The sequence below is a fragment of the Urocitellus parryii genome, chromosome 5, assembly GCF_045843805.1.
Source record: "Urocitellus parryii isolate mUroPar1 chromosome 5, mUroPar1.hap1, whole genome shotgun sequence".
NCBI lineage: Eukaryota > Metazoa > Chordata > Mammalia > Rodentia > Sciuridae > Urocitellus > Urocitellus parryii.
The window spans coordinates 69,593,209-69,621,085 of NC_135535.1; the positions used below are offsets into that span (position 1 = coordinate 69,593,209).

At 33.0% G+C, this 27,877-nt stretch overlaps 1 protein-coding gene across 4 annotated transcripts in view; it reads left to right on the plus strand.

Annotated features, from left to right (window-relative positions):
* Positions 1–27,877, plus strand: part of Scaf11 (SR-related CTD associated factor 11) — an 80,320-nt gene that overhangs the window by 39,564 nt on the left and 12,879 nt on the right. For all 4 annotated transcript variants that reach the window (XM_026400628.2, XM_026400627.2, XM_026400625.2 and 1 more), the window contains exons 4-8: positions 7,398–7,475; positions 10,418–10,518; positions 13,000–13,064; positions 26,246–26,304; positions 26,681–26,790. In XM_026400628.2, the coding sequence (XP_026256413.2) occupies positions 7,398–7,475; positions 10,418–10,518; positions 13,000–13,064; positions 26,246–26,304; positions 26,681–26,790 (413 nt within the window). The remainder of the gene's footprint in view (positions 1–7,397; positions 7,476–10,417; positions 10,519–12,999; positions 13,065–26,245; positions 26,305–26,680; positions 26,791–27,877) is intronic.

Genomic DNA, 27,877 nt, shown 5'->3' on the forward strand with positions numbered 1-27,877 from the left:
TATGCAATGTACAAAGTAAGAATTCTGAACTCAAGTAGTAATTTGTTTTCAAATACTTGAAGGAATAGCCTAAAGCTAAAATAACTAAAAAAAAATTAATCTATTGTTTAACATTTTACTTATGTTAACTTCTAGAAGAGTAGCTATCAAAGTGACATTTACAGTGATTGGAAATCTACATGATAAGAAAGTAGCACAGAATGTATTCAGGATCATTTTTCTAGATTTTATGTCTTTCAGAAATTCAACCATGCTGAAATGTATTATCAGGATTCATAGAAATGTGATTCAGAAGTCATATCAAACACACAGACATACAAAAAAGAGTCATTTACTTTCATCTTAGTATTTGGAGCATTAAAGAAATTCTAATTGTAAGAAACTGATATTTAGTATCTATCTCCAAAATCAAAGTTAGTTTTAATCTGTCCAAGATTGAAAATATTGGTTCTATGGTTATATAAATAAAAACTGTGTAAGGATTTGAAAGTAATTAATTGACCTTTTGTAGTACATAGGTATGCCATAGAATCCACTTCGGACAAAAGAATTCAGTATAGTAGAACTTGTGCTTACTTTCAAGGCCTAGAGCCTTATTGCCCCTTTTCTTTCTCCTTTCCCCTTATCTTTTAAGTAAAATATTTTTCTTAGGGACACCAGAACAAATTTAAATAAGCTGTACTGTTTGACTGTTTTGTTTCAAGGAATTCATAGATGGTAAGCCTGTTAGTTTATAAAAGTATAATGGTATAGAAGTAGAATGTTGAACAAAGACAGTATAGTTGAATTATAGGATAATTGAAATTTTTATTTGTTTAAACCATCACTATTAGAGCTGAGAATTTGAAATTAAAAGAAAGTCATTGGACTAAAATATGTATAGAGCCAGTGTACTAAAGTTTCATCAGTCACTTAGTTAGGAATTTATTTATTTTACCCATACTATAAGTAAAAATACAATCTATATTTAGTGAGATTTTTGAACTTCTATAAATTTAACTTTAATTATCTGAGTTTGTGCATTTAAAGTAGATATTTAGAAAGGTGAAGGCTAGATAAATCTGATGTATGGACGGTAGTGATAGCTGATCATAATTATGGTTCTTGTAAACAAGGGGCTGCCCCTTCCCCACACATTGGTTAAGAAGATAGAATTTATAATTTGGCACAGTTGCCAAGAAATGATTAAAAATTTGGCCTTTATAGGGTTAAGGTTTGAGAACTAACAAATATTACATTTTTAAAACATTTCAAGGGTTCTTACTGTTATTTTTCGGGGGTGGGAGTAACAGGGGTTGAGGACATGGTGCTGGGGATTAAACCTCATATATACTACCACTGAGCTACACCCTCAGTCCCATTTACTATATTAAAAGGACATGCAATATATGTGATTAAGATATTCTTTATCTTCTGAGGTCCTTCCCCCATATCTTTTAAATAATATATTTCCCTTTTAAATATTAATTTTTGAAAATGTGATTAGTTTTCCCACTATACACAGATTATCTTCCCTCAGCTTATTTATCTCAGTCTTCAATTTCCTGTCAAGTGCTGGCAGCTTCAGTTTGAGAAAGTAAGGTTAATGAAATCAAAATTGGACAGTTGACAAAGGTATGCTTTCTCTCATGAGACTAGAAATGAAGAGAGTCTTACCAAGTGACATACAGTTCTTGAAGAAGTCAGACAACAATGTTGAATACAGACAGGTGAGGAGTATATTTTTGAATTAATATATAACAGAAAATCATGATATGAGTAGTTAGTTGACTTATGTTTTAACTACCAGTATATTTTATACAAGTGTCCCTTTATGCAGTAATTGGAAATTTGCACCTGATTCTGGTGATTAAATCCCTTTTCAGTGGCATAATAATTCAGCAAAGCCTTATTGGCTGGGCTTTTTCTAACCATTTTTTCCCTCAAATTTAACAAAATCACTGAACTTACCAAAATTTCAGTTATTGTATTTCTCTGGGACAATATTTTAAGCACTTACTTGGAGTACCACTAACATTAGTCCTTTATAACTGATAAAGTATTGTCAGATATATTATTTCATTTTAAGTATATTAGATATGTGCAATAGTTGATCAGTACTTTCTACCTTTATCCTTAAAGTGCCTTAGGGAAGTTGCTAGTTCTCAGTCTTCCAGAACTTGAACTTGTATCTAATGCCGTTTTTACCCTATTAATTAATCCTTTGGGAAATAATATTTTTATATTTTGAATGCTCATTATCTAAAGACTATTCATGAAGATTTTCATTTAATTCTCTTTACCAGTCTCTGTGTGAAGATTTTCATTTAATACTCTCTTCACCATTTAGGTAAATTATGTAAATTTCTGTGTAGACTAGTTTTAAATGTCAGAATATATAAAATGATTTATACAGGTAGTTCACTAAGTCTTCTGTTCTTATACTAGGAATAGAAAGTTTAACTATTAAATGTCAGAAGAAATTAAGATTAAATATAATTCTACCCAGTTGTTATATTTTGGAAAATATTTAAAGAGTTCTATTTGAGTAGTTAGGTGGAATGCTTACTGTTAATTTTATCACTGAAAACCATTTGTCCTTTAGGAATATACTTCTGAAATCTAGTACAAAGAACCATAGTTTCTCTAATATGGATTGACCAGGACTGTCTTGAAAGAATGTTTTAAGTGTGACAGAGAAAATGTAGGCTGACACCCGGTGAGCACTTTTGGAGATACAGACTAGGTGTTTTGGAACCATAAACGAGAAGGGATAGGTCCTGGTTAATAGTTTTTAAAATAAGCAACAACTTCTAATTGTATTCATTCCTCAGGCATCTTTGATTTTCAACTGCAGTTTTTTATAATATGCTTTATTTGTTAGTGGGAGATACATGGATGTATTAGAGATTCCCATGAACAGGAAAACTGCCAAGAAGCATAGACTGAGATTTAGTCTTTAAGCACTTATCTTTAACACTTGCTTCTCTCTCTCTAGGAGGGGCTATCTATAGTCAGCCTATGTGATTGAGGATAGAGCAGCAGCAGGAAGCAAGAAATATTAGAAATCAAGAATCCTGAATTCCCAAATAAGGAAGGTTTCCTGTTCTTACATTTAAATATGGGTTTGTCTGAGCTGGGAATTTACAACGCTTCAGAATACTAGGGTATGTTTTACTGAAATCATTAGGAAGATTATTTTTACTATCAAAATGGCCTCCTTAACTGATAAAACCTTAGTACAGAGCATTCATGGTAAAATGTATGCTCTATTTATTATTAAACATAACATCATAAAGCAGTGAGCAAATGCTATTAATTTTATAACTGTATCATAAAGTCGAATGGTGATTTTAGATACTTTGATTATGAAACTAATTAGAAACTTTAATTACTGAAAGTCATTCATTTAAACAGGTGAATAATAATTTAGGGTATTTTTATTACATATAAGGAATCAAAATGATGAATAATTGAGATTTATTTTGCATATAATGAAACAATTTGTGATAATTTTCTTCAAAATTGAAATTATTTTAAAAATATAATAAATATATTGAATAAATTTTTCTAGTAGTTTTAAATGTGGACTTTTAAATTTTTACTGTTAGAAATTTAACCAGTTATTCTAGTCAAATAAACTTTCCTTTGAAAATTAAACTTAAAGTAACTTTATGATATAAGGATGAGGTTCCTTCCCAAAATACCATAAAATTAGGTCAATCTAAACCATCTTTTAACATTAATTTGTAAAATTTTTCTCTTCAATTATGTGATTATCACATTATATATAATTTGATGCTTTAGTACATATTAATGAACTGTAGTGTGTGTTAAAGTAACTTTTTAATTTCCCTACAGTACACATTAAGAAAAAAATTAAACGGTCTACTTAATTATTCAAAATGTGTTTTGATATTTTTCATTGAATTCTTTAGTCACTCTTAATTTATTGGTGTATGCTGTGAAGACTTATCTCAAGAGAACTGAATTTCTTTTCTGTTTCTTCTGTGAAATGCTTTGCTATGTTGTTTTTTCCCAAGATCAGAAAAGGACAGCATTGTTCCTTAGCCATATCAAAAGGTATTTTGTCTATCATTGGTGACTTGTTTTTTGACCTACGCTTTCTTTACCTTAGAAAGATAAATCAGTTTTAAGAAATGTTTATGTTGGCTGAGCTTGAGCCAAAGTGAATTAGCTTGTTTTCTAATGTTAACTAAGTTATTTTTAGGAAATTGAAGAATATGTAGATTATGATACTATATAGTAGTAGTCATCTAACTACTACCACCCTTTTTCTTGTGCTTTTTTTTTTTAATTTAATTTTTGTTTTTGTTGTAGTGGAACTCTTTCTTTGAATGAATCTTTAGACAGATCCAAAGCAGTATGCTTAAGGAAAAGGAGAATTAAAATCCTACCCAGAATTCAAATATTTGAAACAAACCAAAATGTAATGGTTAAGTTAAAACCATGTCTCAATGAAAATTGTAAAGGAAAAAAGTGAAATTTAACTGATGTTAACAGAGGAAATTTAACAAAGAAAAAATGAGGTTGTGTAATTTCAGACATTGAATGATATACAAGTAAATTTCTTGAACATAGAAGTTTTCTTTGGGTCTTCATATCTAAATCCTAGAACAAGAAAATAACTTCCATGTGTGTTATTAAGTGTAGAAATTCCAATAAAAATCACTAAGAACTCATGTTTCTCACTTGTATATATATCATATTACAGATTGTCTTTTTTGTAATCAAGTATTTTCTTTTTTTTGCACTGGAAATTCAACTTGGGGTACTTTATCATTGAGCTACATTCCTAACTCTTTTTATTTTGAAACAGGGTCTTGCTAAGTTGTTCACACTAGCCTTGAACTGGCGACCCTCCTGCCTCAGCACCAAATGGCTGAGATTATAGGCATGTATTACCGTGCCTAGTTTTTTGTTAGTGTAGTTAAGCTGATTGGTAATTTTAAGACCTTACATGATAGTATATGCCACACATTTTTGTAAGAATTATATATTCAGTTAATTCCCTTGGAAACCTTAGAGATAAATTTTGTTATTCCCATTTTCATAAGTGAGGTATTTGAGGCACAGAGAGGCAGTGTAACTTGTACAAATTTATAGAAAAGAGAAAATATGAAAGTAGACAGTAAATCGAGAGCCACTGCACTAGCATCTTAGGTATTAAGCCAACATTGAAGGAAACAAATTTTTATTTATTACTGTTTAATCTTTTTTTATGAGTATCTAAATTTACCTTTAAAACAAATAAAATTATTTTTAAGTTTTGATAAAAATTGGGAGAACTTGAAAAATTTAAGTACTCTTAAATTATAAATGTAATGAAAATATAGCCTCATCTAAGAAATTTTATAGCATATATGCTAATTGGTAACATAGCAATTACTTAGATAGTTTATTTAAACTATCTATTACTACCTGTAATAATACATTGTTATGACCGAGGTTTGTAGGCTCAGTGGCAGAGCACTTGGCTAGCATGCATGAGGCACTGGGTTTGATCCTTAGCACCACATAAAAATAAACAAATAAAGGCATGCTGACAATCTACAATTACGAAAACAAATTTAATAATTGGAAAAAAAAAAAGACTTTAGCTGCTTTCTTGCTACATACAGCAAATCTTCTTAAGGCCAAGATTTCTGTAGGTAAAGTCATAGTATGGTAAATCCCTGATATTTGGAGGTTGTTAGTGGAGCTGGCTTCTACCAGTCCCAACTGACTTCTTACAGTAAGATCCCATTTCCCAGTTCAGAGTTGTAAAGCATTTTTCCTATACTTACTTAATAGGAAAAGAACACTTTTTTTTTTTTTTAAAGAACACTTTTAATTAAGGTGGTAGAAGGTAACTAGTTTTTGTTTTGACTCTTCCCAAAGTAACTCATGAGTTTTGTGAAAATATTGTATTATCAGGTATTATACACAGTCTGTTCTACCTATAGTTCTGTAAGCATATCTAAATATGCAGTAAATCCCAGAAAGGCAAATATCACATTTTTCACTAATGAATAATTAAGGTAATTTATATAGATTCTATAACTCTTTTTGATCTTTTGGACTGCAGCTATTATATATATATATATATTTTTTTTTTTTAGAGAGAGAATTTTAACATTTTATTTCTTAGTTTTCGGCAGACACAACATCTTTGTTGGTATGTGGTGCTGAGGATCCAACACGGGCCGCGTGCATGCTAGACGGGCGCGCTACCGCTTGAGCCACATCCCCAGCCCCAGCTATTATATTTTTAAAATTCGTTTTTTTACTTTTGTAACCATAGATATTAGTGTTTTCTTCATAGATTGCTGAGTCCTCCCTCCTGGTAGAAAATATTCCATCTTAAATTATTTAAATAGTATAAACCCACTTTTGTGCAACTTTTAATAGTATCAAACCCTCAGTTATAGTTGATGCACATGAATTTCGAAAGGACAGAAAGTGTAACTATATAAAGTTGATATAGAATCTTAAAGTGATTGAAGGATCAGTTTCCTTAATTGAAAATACCTATGTCAATTTCAAAAAGTTAGCAACTTAATAAAAAAGGCAAAAAACATGAATAGACAGTTTAAAGAAAAATAATCTTTGTATAACCTTTAAAAGTAAGAAAATAGTCTCAACCTTCCACATATAAAAGGAAGGGTAAACTAAAACTACCATGGCATATATGCTGTTAAGAATGGGATAACTTTATTTACTAATGTAAACCAATCTAAGATATATAATGAAGAGGAGAAAAAATTTAGTTCAATTTCTGAATTATACCATAATATTAAGACATATATACAAATATGCATTGGATATGTGCAAAAGCCTATATGAGGAACTGCCTGTGGAGAGGTCATCTAAATGGCTGATGGTAGGGGTGGTGGAATACTTAATTTTTTCATATCTTTTAAATATTTTTATTGTTGGCACAACTACCTATTCAAATAATTGATTTTGGGGAAAATATAGAATATTTTGTAAAAGTCCTGTCCAAGCCATTCTTTTCACAGCTGAATTTAGCATAATAGCCAGCTTTACATCTCAGGGTTGTAGATTTCAGCACAGCTTTCATTATATGGTAGTTCTCACTGGGGTAGCAGATCTTAATGAAATCTTAATTACAGAGATCTTATTATCTCTCTTGTTCATCATTGTATTCCAATTACTAACATACAATAGGTATTCAGTATATATTTGAATGAATGAAACCAATTCAGGGTATTTATTCTTTGGCATGACACAGACAAGAGTATTTTCTCTCCTTTATATTTGAAAGAAGAAAAACACGTTTCTGTTTGTTGTTATAGTGGAAAAAGTGGAAAACTTACAACTGTATTTAGTATCATTTAATGTGATCTATACTAAGGTAACATTTGTAAGTATATAATTTGTTTATCATTTTTCAGACACTGGCTTCATGTCCTATTGACCGAAAACCTTTTCAGGCAGTGTTTAAATTGAGTGCTGTGGAAGGGTGTGTTAAGGTGAGTCTTAGATATTATTTTGTAGCATAAACTGTATAAAGTTATTTGAGGCTATTTTGCTTTGATATATTTCCAGTTTGTGGATATTAGAAAATTGGTCAACTTTTAGGTTAAATATGTACAACCATTCCTCTTCAGCATGACAGTCACACCTTTCAACAAGGGTACAGAAATTCTGAACCTTTTTTTTTTATTTTTTTTCTTCCTATAAAGGATATAGCTATAGTGGTTGCCTTATTATTTTTCACAAATATATTAGATTTCTGATGCTCTGAAAGATGTTTCACACTTAAATACAGCATATTTAAACTTTTAGAATAACATTCTACTCATATCCTATTATTTACAAAACATTTATTAGTTGGGAAGCACTTTGAATACATTTTTCCATTGAAAAACTGTTTAAAATGGAATATTAGATTCAAAGACCAATCCCCATAAACATTTAAGTCCAAAATATCTGAAAAGTGTTTTCATTAACAAAATAATTTTGGGGGTTAGCCAATAAAAATTAAATTTAAAATGATGTCTTTGTCTTAAATGTTGGTTATTTCATTGATGTTACTTCTTATTATGAGTCATCATTATGATTTGTATTGAAGTTGAATTTGACTTGTAATAAAAAAGGGAAAACTAAATGGAACATTCTTGAATTAATGAGTAAAGGGAAACAGAAAGAAATGATAGTTGTTAGGTAAAATTTATGAGAAATGAAAGATATGTGATAATGATAAATAGCTAAAAATGATCAAACTCAGTTATAAGTATATGATGTTATAAATGGGAAAAATGAACTGTTTCCAGACAGCACTATTAGTCTGTGAGAGTTTAGTTACTGGAGAAAAGGGTATGGATGCAATGTACATTATTTATTAAGCACTAGTTACTCTTAGTGTAGGATTTTATAGGTTTTTTTGGTATGTTTGTCAGATGAGTCTTGATGTGTAAAGTGCAAATTAGACTGCAGTTCAGATAAAATGATGTGTGAAAAAGGATTTGTTTATTGTAATTATTTATTATGTTATTTGTTTATTGTAATCTAGGCCATCTATACAAATAGTATATATCTTGCAGAAAAGATATTATGGATGCTATAATAAAAATTAAGTAACTTCTCTGAAGACATACTTATGTTTTTTTCTTTTTTCATACAGTCTTTATAAAATTATGTTGTTAAAGATTGATTGGCATCAGATAACTTCCAAAGATATTTTGTTGCGTTGCTTGGAATAAAATTTTAAATTCAATTAATAGGATTTGCATATTACTTATATTAAAATTTGGCACAAAGTATGTATTGTCATGAACCATCTTTCAAATTCTCTAATATCTTTCTTTGATGTTAACTTCTGTTGAAACTCCACTTTCTTTTTACAGCTGAATTTGAATGAGATATCTCCCTTAGCTTCCACTGAACGTTTATTTCTAACATTTTACATTAGCAGTTGTTAGTAAGGTCCAGAATAACATTCTGACTTCCAAATCCCATGGTTTAATTTCTGAGTGTAATGTTAACGATGTTCTTTGGCTTGTAGGACATCTTTCTTTTATGGGTATGTAGGTATATTTGATTGTTTTATGTATCTGACCTTTAACTGACCTTTAATCTTATTTGCCATCTTCCTACCTTCCCTTTACTTTTTATTAATCACTTGAGCTCCTATAAAGGTCTTCATTTCAATTCTTTGAGCATACTTTCCCCCGTCTGTTTATTCAGCTCTTTCAGTAGGTTATATGCTACCTATATTTGGATGATTTCTAAAATTCTGTTACTAGCCCATATCTCTTTTCTAAGAATCAGACCTATATTTCCAACTACTTCATAGCATATCTTCATCTAGAATACAAAAGGAATTCAAACATTAGCAAATTCAGACTCAGCTCACTCCCTGCCTGCCCTCTTCCCCAGCCCTAATTTGATGTCACAGCCCCAGTCACTCATCTCTTCTCTCCCTCATCTTTTGTGTGTGTTTGTGCCATTTTAATTTTTCATTGTTTTCACTTTCTCTCTCTGTCATGAGAGATGGGCCTTAGAAAATGTTAGCTTGTTTGCTGTGCTGAGTGGAGGCAAGCAAGGGTCTTTAGTTGGGGTGGGCAATGGCAGGAAATGGAAGAGACACTCCTCAATTCAGCAGCTCTCTTTCAGTCTGTAGGGAGCTGAGAGAGTTTTTGGTTTCTCCCTCTGTAGAGCTCCTCTCCTCTCTATCAGGGATGCAAGTCAGCAATTGTGTGGGTACAAATACCAATTCACTCCCACAAAGGTCAAGGCAAAGAAACCATTCAGCTCTTGATCCCCACATCCAGGACCCCCAAGGCATGGCTCCTTAGTACCCAGGATCCATGAATTCTCTCTTTCCTTCATTAAATAGTACTGTTCCCATATTTGTCTTGGGAGCTTACTAAGGGCAGGCTTCCTAATCTTATATCTTTTGTACAATGTCTTAAAATTTGTTCCTTTTCTATTCCTCTACTTGTGCATCTGTGTATCTCATGCTGTCATCTAGATTAGTGCTTCTAATAGAAGGGTACTATAAGTCACTATACAATTAAAATTTTTAATAGGCATATTAAAATAGTGAATGGAAACAGGTGAAATAAATTTTAATGATACAGTTCATTTAATCCAACATATAAACAATATATAAAGAATTATTACTGAGATTGTCTTTTTTTAAAATGTACGGTACCACTGAATGACACCATCAACCTCTAACTTGATCTATTTATACACCCTATCTCTCACTGTTTTGTTTCCCCAGGAATTAGCACACTTAATTAAGCTGTGGCTTATCATACTTGAATGAGTAGGTATATGTATTGGGACTATACTTTTCATTCCTTTTGTTTTTGTTTTAATTTTATTATTTCAAGGAAGAATTGAAAGGTTATCATTTATGATGTTGGATTATCACTTTAAATAGTTGATTGTGCTTTTCTTACAGATTCAAGTAAAAAGACAGCTGAGAGAAACAAAAGACAAGAATATTGAAAGCTCTCTTAAAAAACAGCCGTCCTGTCATGAAAGTTCAGAAAGCTGTATAAGGTTAGTGATTTTTAAAAGTGGAATCCAAATGAACCGAACCATTAGTAAGCTAATACAAAAATAATATCTTTTTTTTTTTAAATTTAAAATAGGCTTTAAATGTATTTACTTATCTGAAAGCCTATACTTGATATTTTAAGGAAGGATCAATTAAAATCTGAGAATACAATTTCATTTCTGTCTTTTCTGAAGGGTTATTTTTATTTCCTGCAAAACTTTTGTAAGACTAAAAATTTACAAAAGTGTATAATTTCTATTAAAATTTCTTACTGCTCACTCCTGTTTTGTAATTACCACAAACCAATAACAAACAGTTAACAGATAAGCACAAATGCTCAGACCACACTCTTGAGTAGCATTTATCTGGCTGAAAAGTAGACTGTTAACTAATAAAATAGCACACTGTCCTTCATGAAGTAGTTAAAATTGAAATGCCTTGTTTTCTTTCACATTTTGCTTGTTTTCTAATAGATGCTTCATGCCTGGTATAACAAGTGTTTTATGTTTCAGAATTTTTTAGTACATTTGGATTTGTTTCTTTAATTGTTTTAAATCCTAGTTTAGCATATTTGTATAGAAATGTAATGCTTAGTACTTGAGTTGAACGGATATTTAACATTTTTTGAACTAAACTGAATATGAATAGCAAATACATTTAACTTAAGCTTATTTTGATTAGAAATTTGTTTAGAGGGCTAGGGATATATAGCTCAGTTGTTGAGTGCTTGCCTTGCATGCACAAGGGTTCGATCCCCAGCACCAAAAAAAAAAAAAAAAAAAGAAAAGAAAAAAAAAAAAAAAGGAAAAATTTGTTGAGTTGTCCAGAAGTGTTTTTTTAAGTCAGTATATTGTCACATTTGTAATCAAATTTATAAATCATGAATATACATTTCTTTTGTTTTTTTTTTTAAATCTAACCTAAATTAAACAATGGATATATATATATATATATATATATATATATATTTTTTTTTTTTTAAAGAGAGGAGAGAGAGAGAGAGAGAGAGAATTTTCAATATTTATTTATTTTTTTAGTTCTCGGCAGACACAACATCTTTGTTGGTATGTGGTGCTGAGGATCGAACCCAGGCCGCACGCATGCCAGTCTAGAGTGCTACCGCTTGAGCCACATCCCCAGCCCCGAATATACATTTCTTGAAAATACTAATATATTTATTTGTTTTAAAGCAGTTGATCAGAGATTTATTGAACCTGCCACTAATTTATTACACTGTGGCTCTTTAGATCTTAATTTTTCAATAGTTATGGACTTTTTTGAGAACGTGAAGAAAGCTATAGATCCTTCTTCCAGAAAAAAATACTTGTTTACAGATGTAAAACATAGTATATGATTTTAAGGTATTCATCATAGACTCAAGGAGCCCGCCTATAATTCCCAGAGTTAATGGTGTTAGAGCAAATTAGAGCTTTGATTCTTATTTGTTTGCTTGGTAGATAATAGTAGCACACTTTCCCCAGGCATGAAGAAATACCTTTTGGTAGTTTCATGCCTGATATACCTCCTATCATTGGCTGTGACAGTGTCATGGATGTGCATTTTTGTGCACCCAGAGAATTCTAGTTCTTTTAACTTGATGAGAGTGCAGTGGTCACCACTGAATGAACTGTGAGACTATTTATTTGGGTCCAACATGAAAAGCATATCATGGCGAAAATAACACATGTAAAATAATCATTTGCTTCTGCCCAACAAGTCATGACTTGAATGATTTTTCCCCAAATGGAAAACTCTATTAGTTATTGGTTATTTACAGTTTCTATTTTTTATTGTAGTTTTTGGATGTTTTTAACATTTCCCTCATTCAGTCCTTTGCATGTGCCTGGTTTTTCCAGCACAGGGACAAGATCCATTCAGATTTGGCTCTCCCTTCTAAAGCAATGAAATCCAAATACCCCTCTCTTTCTGATATTTTAATAAGCCTCCATTTTAAGTCATTGGAGTGGAGAATGTCAACTGACAGGGGAGTTGCAATTAGTCATTCATTCTTTGCTAGAATTTCCTGATAGCCCCTAAAAAAGTAACATCTGCTTACCTCTATACCATAGAGTGCAGTAGCAGGTTTGTAATTAGTCAATATGATTATTATGTAAATACTGAGGTGTTGTTAGAACTCATATTAAAATTTGTTCTCTAGTACTGGGGATGTGGCTCAAGCGGTAGCGCGCTCGCCTGGCATGCATGCAGCCTGGGTTCGATCCTCAGCACCACATACAAAAACAAAGATGTTGTGTCCACCAAAAACTAACTAAATAAATAAATATTAAAATTCTCTCTTCTCTCTCTTTAAAAAAAAAAAGTGTTCTCATAGAAGTCTGCAAGAGTGTGTTTTAAAACCTTTACCCAACTTAGGATAGTTAATAATACATAATAGATTTCATTTTGATGGTCAGTGAATTGGAAATACATGCACATAATGATACTTTTCTCTTAAATCTTTCCACCTTTTTTGATATTTACAGGAAAAAAAACACCATAAGGGAAGATGTATTAAGTGCAAGATTTTATGACTTGCAGGTGATACATAGTAAGTGGGTTTTTTTGTGTGTGTGTTCTACTTTTTTATGTTAAAAATAATATTTTGATTGGAATTAATACTATTTTGGGTTGGAAAGAAGTTGAGCACAGAACTCGAGGAACCTTGTATTATGTCCTACATAAACTTTGCTTTCATGTAGTAATGTATACTGTTCCCTATCCCTTTTTTTTTTCTTGTTGTTGAACTTGAGAGGAGGGTATGTATTTTAAGATATAAGAATGTTTTCCAGTTATTTACTGTTTAGCAACCTATATTGTGGTCTTATTGCACTAATTAATACAGAAGTCCTTTAAAAAGATTTTAAAACCTATGGGTCAGTAATTGTAAACAGTAGCAAGGAAAAACAAATTTATGACAGCAAGAAACTTGATGTCATAAATTCCTCTAGGCAACTGTGGTTTGACCTCTTGCCACATTTATAATTTGAAACTTTGGAAATAAAAGCACTTGAGCAGTGAAATATCCCTGTCTTTGGTTTGTGTCTGGTTTATGATCTTCTGATATAGAAAGTTTCTACAGCAAGTCCTGAATAAAGTACCATACATAGTGCTTTGTGACTGCTCCTTGGGGTTTAGGCTACTCATTCTGTTTCAGAGAACACTTTACTGTGAGTTTTTTTGTAATCAAGGAATTAGGCATTTGTTTTCCAGGTTAGGCCAAGTAACACATGACTTTTATTATATTTCAAAGGTGAATCTTTTCAGGATTTGCTGATGGACTGGAAATAAAGTACAAGTAAGGGAGAAATCAAGGTTTAATTCCACGTCTTTACTTGAGCAACTGGTAAAATGAGAATGAAATGGAGAAAGCTGCTAGGAGAACATTTGGGAGGGTATATTAAAATATTTCATTCAGGGAATAGGGTTTCCAAGGGGAAAGGGAAATGGGAAGATATTGCTCAAAGGATATATCAAAGGATATAATAGTTTAGTTTATGCAAAGTGAATATTCTGGAGACCTAATGTACAACAACAGTGTAAATATGGTTACCAATACTGTATTGTATACTTGAAGTTAACTAAGATCTTAATTGTTCTTAAGCTGAAAGAAAAAGAAAGAAAAAAGATGGTAACTGAGGTGATAGATATGTTAATGAATTTGATTGTAGTGATTATTTCAAAATGTATATTATATCAAAATATTCAGTGGTATACTTTAAATATGCAATTTTAATTTGTGAATTATACCTCAATAAGCATGGGGAAAATTCTTTTTTTTTTTTTTTGACATGTAAGATATCTATCCCATATTGAAATGCTCTGTAAAAATATGGATGTTTGCATACATCTTCAGGGTATTTCATTGGTGATTAGTTTATACTGATGCATGTTTATTTGTGCTTATTTCATTGATAATTTCTTCCACTTGTCATTTATTTCCTCTGGCAAAAATGTGTAGGACTATGATGATTACAGATGATACTGGAAAAAAAGATTAGCATCATAGTTTTAACCCCAAAAGTTAAAATTTCTGTATATTATACCACGGGGGATAACTCTTTGCAAGGAATTACCATTAAAACATTCTTTCAGTGGGATACAATGCAGTGAAACCGTTTTTGGAACTAACTTGGTAAAGGTATTCCAAAAGTTTGGGAAATATAGTAACCTGATATAAAACCTCTAAAGCTGTCAAAAGAGGAGGTTCTAAACTAACTCTGATCTGTGAGGTTTTGTTACTTTTTGTCTTCATGACATATTCAGCATGTCCCTTATTTGATCTGTACTTAGGAGCTCTTTTTCTCCTCACTTTAACATCTCCAAAGTGTGATTCTTTCTTATTTGTCCTACATAATAACTATTGACCAATCCGTACCATCACTGTCTGCAAATATGTGAACACATTTGGAAATAAGATCTTTGCAAGCCAAGTTAGTTAAGGATTGACATGAGATAATAGTGAATTAGGGTGGCCCCAAGTTCAGTAAGAATGTTCTTAGAAAAGGATACAGTGCTATTATTAAATTTGGAGAATGGATAGTAGCAACTTAAAAAAAAATCCCAACATAATTTGTGGTATTCTCTTAACCCTCTGTTTTTTTATTGAGTGGGAGTGTTGGGAGGTAAAATGTTAGATATGTGTGCCAGCATACCCCAGGGTGTCAAAAATTGGTGAATTCTATATCCTATTTAATTTTAGTTTCTTTATAGATTTTTTAAAAAGGAATCACCATTGTTTTTGATAATACAGAAGATATGTGATGATATATGAAAAAAATGGACACTGAGAAATTCAGTTCAAAAGTTGTATTCTAGGTGCAGAGAAGTTTTAGGAATACCTTGACCAATTTAGTTTGCTTATGTGCTTATTTTTATTTAAAATTTTATTTTAAAAATTGAGATCTAGGTCTCTTAATATTTTAGATCTGCTACAACAAATGACACAAACATGATGGCTTGAAACAACAGAAATTAATTTTCTTAACATTCTGGAGGCTAGAAGTCTGTAGGTGGAGTAAAGTCTTCTTCTGAAGACTTTAGGGAAGAGTTTTTTTTTTTTCTTGGTTTTTGTAATTTCTGATCTGTTATAGCAATATATGACATTCCTTGATTTGTAGCTGTATCACTTCAATCTCAGCCTCTATAGTCTTCTTTTTTTGTGTGTCTCTGTATCCTCTTCTCTCTAAGAACACTCTTACAGAACTTGGGGTCACTCTAACTCACTGATCTCATGTCAGTTCCTAATTTTACTTGGCTTGGTAAGACTATTTCCAGTAAGACCCATTTTTTTGAGGTTCTAAGTGAATACGATTTTGAGGGGATACTATTCAATGCACTATTAGATCTAAAAGAACACTTTTAGCAACTCTAAAACAAAAATTCTAGTTGGGTGAGGTGGCACACCTACTTGGGAAACTGAGGCAGAAGAATCACAAGTTAGAGGCCATCCTGGTCACCTTAGGGACACCCTATTCTCCCCCCCTCCCCCCCCAAAAAAAAAAAAAAACGGCTGGGGATGTAATTCAATGATAGAGTGCCATTGGAGTTCAATCTTTAATACCTCAAATCATATAAAAATAAAATAATTTCTAAGTGATAAGAAAACACTATGTCCTTGTCCTGGTTCCCAGATTGTGTTCTTGAAATACTGTTTCTCAAAAGAATCAGACCTTCTTGAAAAAATATTTTTCATAACAGCAAGGAAGCTGTCAAAGACTATTATAATTACAATAAAAAAACCCTCAGGAATGAATTTGATTGGGCTCTAACAGGACAGTTATTGAAACCCAGAAAATATGTTGAATTAATGGATTTAGGAAGAGACTAACAATGGCTGTTAACCTCATAACAGGAGAGACAGATATTAAGCACTTCCTAAATGAAAGTCAGTAACACCAAAATGCAGTAGTATGTAACACAAGTGTGCCTGATTAAAAGCTGTTCTTGTTTACAAAATAAGAGCAGAGATGCATATTAAGTGACAGGGGTTGCAATCAGCAAAATATCCATTATGAAAAAAATTACCTGATTTCCTCAGTTTAAAAATTCTAAGGAGTTTACAAAGTAAGGGAGGGGAAACTATAGATTAAAAATGACATTCAACCAATTGTGAGGTGTGGATTTTATTTGTATCCTTATTCTAATGTAATGTAAAAAGAAAGTAAAAAAATATAACTTATGAGACAATTGTGGAAAATTCAACAGATCTTTATTTGATATTAAGGAATTATTTGTTTTGGGTTTTTGTTTTGCTTTTCCTTGTGATTGTGGGATTCATGATACTTCTTCCCCAAAAAGCATTTTTCCTTTTTAGTTATATATTGAAATATTTATTCATAAAATATGATGTACAGGATTTCTTGAAAATGAAATCAAGGTAATTATTAAATTAAAGTCGACTATGAATTAGTAGAGAAGTTGAGATCTGGTTGTATGAGTTTTCATTATGATATTCTGTTTGAAATTTTCTGTAATTAAAGTGCTTTGAAAAGTTAATTGACTACCTTCTCCAGTGGTACTTAATTCTAGATTTTATAGTTAATTTTAGTGAAATACAGTATATTGTTTTATTTTTGTGCTTTTTACTTGTAAGGTTTTCTTTCTTGAGGATAGTAATTATTTTCTGGAGTATAGCATTTTCTAGGGTATCATACAGGATAGTAATGGTCCTTGGCCATAGCTACCTAATAATAAGGAGACCAAAGTGATAACACATGTATGGGAGTAAAACCATAAAGATAGAGGGGACAGGAGTGATGATCTTTAGCTCTATGTAGAATGGAAGCGATGGAAAACAAAAATTGCTAATAATTAGTTAAATCTGCTTAGTTGTCACTTTGGTACTTCATCAAATGTTTAATTGGTCGTAATTACAAATTTTAAAACTTTTTTTATTCTAATTTTTTTATTATTATTAGTTGTTCAAAACATTACAAAGCTCTTGACATATCATATTTCATGCATTTGATTCAAGCGGAGTATGAACTCCCATTTTTACCCCTTATGCAGATTGCAGAATCACATCGGTTACACATCCACTTTTTTACATACTGCCATACTAGTGTATGTTGTATTCTGCTGCCCTTCCTATCCTCTACTATCCCCCCTCCCCTTCCCTCCCCTCCCATCTTTTCTCTCTACCTCATCTACTGTAACTCATTTCTCTCTCTTGTTTTTTCCCCCTTTCCCCTCACTTCCTCTTATATGTAATTTTGTATAACGATGGGGGTCTCCTTCCATTTCCATACATTTTCCCTTCTGTCTCCCTTCCCCTCCCCGCTCTCATCCCTGTTTAATGGTGATCTTCTTCTCATGCTCTTCCTCCCTGCTCTGTTCTTAGTTGCCCTCCTTATATCAAAGAAGACATTTGACATTTGTTTTTTAGGGATTGGCTGGCTTCACTTAGCATAATCTGCTCTAATGCCATCCATTTCCCTGCAAATGCCATGATTTTATCATTTTTTAGTGCTGAGTAATACTCCATTGTGTATAAATGCCACATTTTTTTTTATCCATTCATCTATTGAAGGGCATCTAGGTTGGTTCCACAGTCTAGCTATTGTGAATTGTGCTGCTATGAACATCGATGTAGCAGTATCCTTATAGTACGCTCTTTTAAGGTCTTTAGGGAATAGTCCGAGAATGGGAATAGCTGGGTCAAATGGTGGTTCCATTCCCAGCTTTCCCAGGAATCTCCATACTGCTTTCCAAATTGTCCGCACCAATTTGTAGTCCCACCAGCAATGTACAAGTGTACCCTTTTCCCCACATCCTCGCCAGCACTTGTTGTTGTTTGACTTCCTAATGGCTGCCAATCTTACTGGAGTGAGATGGTATCTTAGGGTGGTTTTGATTTGCATTTCTCTGACTGCTAGAGATGGTGAGCATTTTTTCATGTACTTGTTGATTGATTGTATATCCTCCTCTGAGAAGTGTCTGTTCAGGTCCTTGGCCCATTTGTTGATTGGTTTATTTGTTTTCTTATTGTTTAATTTTTTGCATTCTTTGTAAACTCTGGATATTAGGGCTGTATCTGAAGTGTGAGGAGTAAAAAATTGTTCCCAGGATGTAGGCTCCCTATTTACCTCTCTTATTGTTTCTCTTGCTGAGAAAAAACTTTTTAGTATGAGTAAGTCCCATTTGTTGATTCTTGTTTTTAACTCTTGTGCTATGGGTGTCCTATTAAGGAATTTGGAGCCCGACCCCACAATATGTAGATCGGAGCCAACTTTTTCTTCTATCAGACGCAGAGTCTCTGTTTTGATATCAAGCTCCTTGATCCATTTTGAGTTAACTTTTGTGCATGCTGAGAGAAAGGGATTCAGTTTCATTTTGTTGCATATGGATTTCCAGTTTTCCCAGCGCCATTTGTTGAAGATGCTATCCTTTCTCCATTGTATGCTTTTAGCCCCTTTGTCAAATATAAGATAATTGTAATTTTGTGGATTTGTTTCTGTGTCCTCTATTCTGTACCATTGGTCCACCGCCTGTTTTGGTACCAGTCCCATGCTGTTTTTGTTACTATTGCTCTGTAGTATAGTTTGAAGTCTGGTATCGCTATACTGCATGATTCACTCTTCCTGCTTAGAATTGCTTTTGCTATTCTGGTTCTTTTATCTTTCCATATGAATTTCATGATTGCTTTATCTATTTCTACAAGAAATACCGTTGGAATTTTGATTGACATTGCATTAAACCTATAATGAACTTTTGGTAATGTCTCATTTTGATGATGTTAGTTCTGCCTATCCATGAACAGGGTATATTTTTCCATCTTCTAAGATCTTCTTCTATTTCTCTCTTTAGGGTTCTGTAGTTTTCATTGTATAAGTCTTTCACCTCTTTTGTTAGGTTGATTCCCAAGTATTTCATTTTTTTGAGGATATTGTGAATGGGGTGGTTTTCCTCATTTCCATTTCAGAAGATTTATCGCTGATATACAGGAATGCCTTTGATTTATGCGTGTTGATTTTATATCCTGCCACTTTGCTGTATTCATTTATTAGTTCTAGTAGTTTCTTTGTAGACCCTTTTGGGTCTGCAAGGTATTAGATCATGTCATCCGCAAATAGTGATAATTTAAGTTCTTCTTTTCCCATCTTTATGCCTTTAATTTCTTTCGTCTGTCTAATTGCTCTGGCCAGTATTTTGAGAACTATATTGAATAGAAGTGGTGATAGAGGGCATCCCTCTCTTGTTCCAGATTTTAGAGGGAATGCCTTCAATTTTTCTCCATTCTGAATGATGCTAGCCTGAGGCATTTAAAACTATTAAAACCTAAATATCATGTCCAAGATCACATTGTTAGTATTGGAGCAGCTAAAGTTTTATCTAGTCTTCTAACTTCATATCCAGTGTGTTTTCGCTAAAGCATGTTTTTGTTAATGTTATCCATGTAAGCCTCTCTCACACTCCATGATTTTCTGAAGTCTTAAATAAAATATTGCCTCATTCTGCTAGTTCTTGTTTGAGTGTACTTTTGATGATATAATAGCTGCTCCTTACTTAATAGATCAGTGAACCATGGTTTTTGTTTTATTTTGCAGAAATGTGGTAGATGTAGATTTTGTTTTTTCCAGGCTGATGTTCATAAATTGTAGCTATAAGGATAGAACCCTTAAGAGTTTTAACCTGTAATTTTCACATTCCTTAGAAGATTTCTTAAGATAGTATTTAACAAACTGCCTCAATAGAAGACTCTAAAATAAATGTTACTTGGAATTGTCTCAAAATTTAAGGGCTTTAATGAACCTGTCATAGACAGAAAAGCATCTGTGTACTCCTAAATCTTGGCATTTCATTAGTGAGCAAGGTAAAGGATAGACAAAATTAAGGTAAGGTAGAGGTAGTAGGAGGTTTTAAATTGAGTTCCTCCTCCTCCTATTATTATTATTTTTTTTCCTGGTACTGGGGATTGAACTCGGGGATGCGTTACCATTGAGTATCCCAAGTCCTTTTTATTTGTTATTTTGAGATGGAGTCTCCATAAGTTGCCAAGACTAGCCTTAAGCTTTCCAAGACTGACCTCAAACTTGCTTGCAGTCCTCCTGCCTCATTCTCCCAAGTAGCTACGATTAACAGGTGTGTGCCACCCTGCCTAACTTGTAGATTTTAGAAGCAACTTTGTTTAGCTTCTTTAATTAATTAATTAATTAATTTTTTTAACCAGGAATTGAACTCAGGGGCACTCAACCACTGAACCACATTCTTAGCCCCTTTTCTTTTCCCTCTTTTTTTCCCTTCTTCCTTTCTTCCTTCCTTCCTTCCTTCCTTCCTCCCTCCTTCCTTCCTTTCTTTTTTTTCTTTTCCCTCCCTCTCTCCTTCCTTCCTTCCTTCCTTCCTTCCTTCCTTCCTTCCTTCCTTCCTTCCTTCCTTCCTTCCTTCCTTATTTTATTTAGAGACAGGATTTCACTTGAGTTGCTTAGTGCCTTGCTATTTCTGAGGCTGGACTTGAACTTATGATTCTCCTCCCGCAGCCTCCTGAGTCTCTGGGATTATAGTTGTGCACTACTGCACCCAGCTAGCGTCTTTAATTTCTTAGATTTTTGAATTGGGATGAACTATTCTTTAAACATAGGTATGTGACTTTATACCAGAAGTTATCTATTTTTGTTATAAGCTAATCAAACTAATGAATACAGCTTATTAAATTGTGAAATTCTTATTTCTGTATTAGAAATTGTTAGAATAGCCCATTATTGTAGTAGTATATCAGTGAAAACTTCAACAGTCCTAATGCATGATTTTATTGGAAGTCAATCAACTTTAGTTTTATACTAGATTTTTCATTAAAGTACCCAGGACTCTAGTAAAATTACAAACTTTCATTTAGTTTCCTCATATAACAAAGATGTTACTGTGCCTCAGTAGAGTTTTTGTGAAAGATTACATGGCAAACCTGTTGGTGGATTTATTAATAATGTCTTTTTCATTTTTTCATTATACCAAACAGCAGACTTATACTTCTTTTGCATCTAACATTTATAAAGGTTGAGTGGCCGTTATCTGAAATGTTGGGACCAGAACTGTTTCAGATTTTATTAGAGTTTGGGAATTTTGGAATGTCTGCATAGACTTAATTGGGTGAACATTTCTAATGCCAGGATAACAAAATCTTAAATATTCCAAAAATTGAAACTTTTTGAGCATCAATATCAGCATGCAAAAAGTTTTAGATTCTGAATTTTTTGATTAGAGATGTTCAACTCTTTTTTTATTGAAATGAATATTAAATTTGATTTGGGTTAATTATTTATAATTGATAGTCTACAAAAATGTCCTCCTGTTATGCATTTCTTGATGTAGTAATTCTCTAAGTACATGCTAGATCTATTTAGTTATGTCTTTATCAACTTTGGAAATATTAATTATAATTTTAATTGAGTGCCTGCTAAGTCCTGGGCTTTTAGCTCAGAGCCTTTATAATATTGGTTTATACTTTATAAAAAGGGTATTATTATGAAACATCTTTTGGAATTAGTAGTTTCATGAAATGTGTTTGAAAATATACTGAATTAAATAAGACAAACTTCCAGGTAAGCATAGCTATTTAATCCTCTGATCCCTCCCAGTACTTTACTAAAACGACAATAATGGAATAAGAAAAATTTTAATTTACAAAGACAAGAGAACTCGAGAGAGAGAGGAGGCAGCACTTAAGAGGTGTCCTCAAAAGAAGCTTGAAATTGATTTACCAGGAGTATGGCAAACTGTTTTAGCAGAAACCCAAACCTTTCATAGGAAAAGTGGAGTTAAGAATCATGTCAGTTCACATTCCGCAGAAACTTAGAAGTCTGAGGTTTGGAGGTCTCCATTATCTCTGAAAGCAGAGATGCGGGATGGGGCCCAAAACCAGAATTGGTTAACATTTTTCTGTTTTTTTTTTTTTGTGGGGGGGAGGGGGATTTACCATTGCGCTACATCCCCGACCTTTTTTTTTTTTAAGGGTAGTTTTGAACTTGTGATCCTCCTGCCTTATCTTTCCAAGTTGCTGGGATTACAGGAGTGCACTACTGTGCCCTGATGCTTTCACAGGTTTTAGAAGGGCAGTTTATTCTTCAGATTGTTGTCTGAGCAAGGTAGAGGAATGGAACTACCCCAAAATTGAAGGATTGAATTCTGTAGCGAAGATTGAATTAGATTAAACTTCAGCACAGTTGAAGATAGAAGAAACAATAAAAAGGGAAATTAAATCAAGTCGGGAGACTTCCAGAGCACTGACAATTATTCCCCAAAATAGCAGATCAGCATCTTCTGGGATACTGACTTGCCCCAAAGGCTTAACTGGATATCTGCTTGATCATCCTACAATGAAACTCATTGGCTGAAAGTCTCTGACTGCCTCCCACCCCCACCGACACCATTTTCAATTACTATTTTAGTGTCCCACAAACAATTGATGATCATAGATATGTGAAGGAAGTCAATATAATAGAAATAAAAACAGGGACAAAAGGAACCTAATGGGCTAGAATCCATGCTGGGAAATAGGAAAAACTTTAAAAAGTGAATCTACTTAGAGATAAAGAAGGGATATTTTATGAGTGATATAAAAGAAAATAATTTTTAAAAAAGCTTTTAGAAAGTAAAAATATTGTAATGGAAATTTAAAATTTCAACAGGAGTAATGGGGAAGTCTCAGAAAGTAGGACCAAAAGCCAAAGAGATAATAGAGTATTTATCTAAGAGATAAAATACTGAATAATAAAATCTGAGAAGGGAATTACAGAAAGAAAAATTGGAAAGAAAGTTGGGTGTCCAGATAAAAATAAATCATATGATACCTAGTAAATGAGGAAAGAACTACAGTAAATGCTTTATAAAATTCAAGAAGTCTGAGGATAACAGGATCCTAAGAGTCTAAAGGGGGCAAAAACAGGCCACATACAGAAGGCCAGGGGTAAGAATGTGAAAAACAATTGGAGCAGTGGAGTAGTGCCTTGAAAGTTATGGGGAAAATAATCAGTAACCTAGAAAGTTCCATTATGCCTGCCAAACTCTCAATTGTTAGGACAAAATAAGAATAAAGACATTCTCAAACACATTAAGAGCTCAAAAATTAATTCTTATGCACCCTTTCTCAATTCTTTGGAGGGTGTATATACTTAACTGAGAAAATAAATGAAGGAACAATGTGAGATTCAGAAAATGAATTCCAACCCAGGAAAAAGCAGCTGATCACAATGTCAGAGGACAGTCCAGAATGACTGTTGAACAGCAGCTTTGAGAGTTTCAAGTTCTGACTGGATCAGGAATAAGGAAGAGTATTTCCAAGAGAGTTGGGAAACAAAAGTGATGGATGAGTTGATGTGTTTGAATCTATTAAGAGATTTATACTTTTGTCGTGGAGTTAGCTGAATTAATGGTAGGTAATATAGAAAAAAAAAAGTAAAGCAAAAAACAACAATTATTAACCTCAGGGAAAACTCGTGGTTCAGCTGTGATTAATGTTTGTAAGTTATAATAATATAATACTGCTACATCAAATGTTGATATATTGACATATCAAATAAGATGGTATATGGACAGTGAAGGCAGCAAAGGGGATAAGCTAGAGGAGTATATGCAGTATTATAAAGATAAAAAAAGTTTTTCTCTTTCGCAATTAAAATAATAGGAAATATGTCAAACAGAATAATCAAAGTAGAATACTATAAGGTTGTTATTTAGAAGTAGAAGTGAATATTAGAAGAAGCAGGCAAAGGATTTGATGAGTGCTCTTGGTAAGCAGAAATAAAGAGTGGGTAATTCTGCAGTTTTTCTTTAAAGTGCTGTTTTACTCCCTTATTTTTCATAAAAATTAAAAGGCACATTACTGTGTAAAGGCAGTGACGTGACTTTAGATTTAGTTTTAGATTTAGGGTAGATTTGTGAAATGATTTCTAAGCAACCATAATTTGTAGAAATTCAGTAGTAATGAATGCTTTGGAGATTGTGCTTGGAGCTGCTTAGTTCTTAATATTGGCTCCAAACTAAACATTCTTTCCATAGAGAGCATTTAATTTAATAGCAGCTTCATTGGATAAGTTTCCAAGTGAAAGAATGCTATGTAAACAATATATATTCATTAAGTTTTGAGTGAATCAAAACAACTCATCACTCTTAGGGCATAAATGATACTGCATAACTAGAGAACAACAATTCTGTATATAGCTGAACAAAAATGATTGTTTCCTAAGAATGTAACTGGATACATTTTTTTACTCCTGGCTTCTTAAGGAACTTTATAAAAACCTTTGTATCATCTTTTAGATATACATCAGATGGTACAATAGCATTTGTATCCTGAAATGCAGCCAGCTCCCTTGCCCAGAGTATACACTATATTTGTTAACAGCAGTTGTGGGTGGGATGTGTGTGAAGGATGGATAATAGCTCTAAACCAAACAGCTGTTGAATAGTAACTTAAAAGGAAATTAGAATGCTGTTAGGCTCTTACTAACTGGACTAACAAGAAAACTGAAAAATACATATGATCTTAAGAGAAAACGTCAATAGATCCTTTGTGAAATAGGACTGAAGACTAAAAGACAATTGGTGTTTGCACTGTAGGCTTTCCTCAGAATTCTGAGGGATAGCAGTGACATATCTGCAGCAGTTTATTGTAGACCATAAATATATTAGATGACTAATAACAGATGCTTGTTGGTAAAGAACAGTAATTTATAAAAATGTTAATATAATTTTGTGGTTAATTGAATCTTTCCTTTGTCTTTCTTAATGTGGAAGTACTTGTAGAAATTAATATCTAGAGTTGGTTGTAGTGGCACACACCTATAATCCCAGTGGCTTGGGAGGCTAAGGCAGGAGTATCATGAATTCAAAGCTAGCCTAAGCAACTCGGTGAGATACTATCTCAAAATAAAAAATAAAAAGAACTGGGGATGTGAATCAGTGGTTTAGTGTCCCTGAGTTCAATCTCTGGTACCAAAAGAGAGAAATTAATATCCAGCAAAAAATAAGCCATAAACAATGAAGCCAACAACACTGCTAAACAAAACTATTTCAGTTAACATCATGGTTTTCTCTTTAAAGTTTGAGTAAAAAGGGAAACACTTACTTGAATCCTTTATCAGTGGCTAAATGTAATTAAAGGTTGACCTGAAATGGCCTCAGTTTCCTCTGGTCAGCTCCTACTTGAGATAAGCTCACCAGTACTATTTTTTAGGTAATAACTGGAAAATAAATATTGAGTGTATTATTGTTATTAATAGTTTGACTGGGCGTAGTGGTGTGTTCCTGCAATCTCAATATATATCTTTTGTTATAAGATGAAATTTTGCACAGGGCAGGATATGTCAATTAGAATTTTAATAGCCATATACTCTGAGTATAGCATTTTTAAAAAAAAATATTTATTTTTTAGCTATAGGTAAACACAATATTTTATTTTTATGTGGTGCTGAGGATCAAACCCAGTGCCTCATGCATGCTAAGCGAGAGCTCTGAGTCACAACCTCAGCCCAGCAGTTTTCTTTATTGTGATCTTTTATATTTTCTTATCTTGACTTAACAAGATAAGAGATTATTGGTAGACTGAGGCAAATGGATCACACATCTCAAAGTCAGCATGGGTCACAGCCAGAACCTGTCTTAAAAAGAACTGAGGATCTAGCTTCGTGTTTGCCTACCATGTGCAGAGCTCTGGATTCAGTCCCTATTATGGGGGTTGGGAAGAGGGTGGGATAAAAACAGGATTAAGTAACTAAGTCCTTTTGTGTTTTTGTACAGGAATCTCTCCATACAGTAAAGTGAGAGGAAAGAAAAATGCAGCAATAAAGATAAATAAGGTTTGTTGAAATAAAAAAAATTTTTTTTCTGGGTGTGGTGGTGCACTCCTGCAATCTCAACAACTCTGGAGGCTGAGGCAGGAAGGCTAAGGTCAGCCTCAGCAACTTAGGGAGGCCCCAAGCAACTTAGTAAGACATTGTCTCAAAATAAAAATGAAAAGGGCTGGGGATGTGGCTCAGTGGTTAAGTGCCCTTTGGTTCAATCCCTGGTGTCCCCCACCACAAAACAAAGTTTTTCTTAGATAATAACACTTTATGGTTATATACTGTGTAACTCTAATGTCTCAGGTGTAAAAATATTTTATGTTGACTGTTAAGTACTTATTATGCAAGTAGTTTTGTTTCCTGTTTGACTAACTACCTTTTACATTTCTAGCCTCGAAGATCAAATCAGTGTGCCAGTCATTGCTACAGAAATTTTTTCTCCAATATGTTTTCTTCTAGTAGTCCCACTGGAGAATCTTCTTTTACCTATAGAGCTTACTGGTTAGTATTTTCTTCTTTTAATCTGTGCTGTTTCTAGTTGATGTTTTAATCATTATAATGAACTTGGTGGGAATTTAACTCTGGGCTCAATACGGATTATGAAGGCTCACCTTGTTGTTTGTTTCTTTTACCAAACTGGCTCTAACAAAGAGAAAACTTGATATTTTTGTGAGCTGTTCTTTATGCAATGCCTGTGTATGTCTGTGGACTTTGTTATCATTAATAAGATGTTGTTCTATACAATCACGTTAAATGATGGGGAAACCTATAAGGTATTTGTTACGTTGTGGGAATAGTACCTAATGAAGTGGAACTCTTTAGAGAAGTTGTCATCTTTGAATCCATAGTGACTGGTATGTAGATGCTCAAAAGATATTTATGTAATTTGAAGATTAAATTGGGGTTTTAAAATCATATACAATCAGTTAAACCAACAAGGTGAGATTGTATGATTTAATTTTAGACCTTGACAAAGTGTCACAGAAGCAATTGATCTGAGTAGTCTTTCCAAAAGCCAAACTATTACCCATTTTTGTTTATAGTAATTATAACCTCCTTTATTTTCTTTTGTTGTGTACTTAAAGTGGGAAAGTACAATACCTAGAATTTCTCTCATTACTGGGGTTATTAGGCTGAATTAACACTTCAAGAAGTCTGTACCTTGCTGGGTGTGGTGGCGCACACTTTAATCTCAGTGACTTGGGAGCCTGAGGCAGGAGAATCGAAAGTTTGAAGCCATCCTCAGCATATTAGCAAAGCCCTAAAGAATTTAGTGAGACACTGTGTCAAAAAAATAATAGAGATGTAACTCAGAAGCATCCCTGAGTTCAGGTTCAGTCCCTAGTACAAAAACAAAAACTGTGCAGCTTAAGCATTACAGCATCGCTTTTAGGATTCAATTAAATATAATTTTGATTTATAATATGTAAATATTACTTACTGCCAGTTGTGGGTGGTGTATGCCTGTTAATCCCAGAGACTCAGGAGGATGAAGCAAGACGACCGTAAGTTTGAGACTAACTTGGGCAATTTAGCAAGCCCCTGTCCCAAAATAAAAAAGTGTTGGGGATGTAGCTCAATGGTAAAG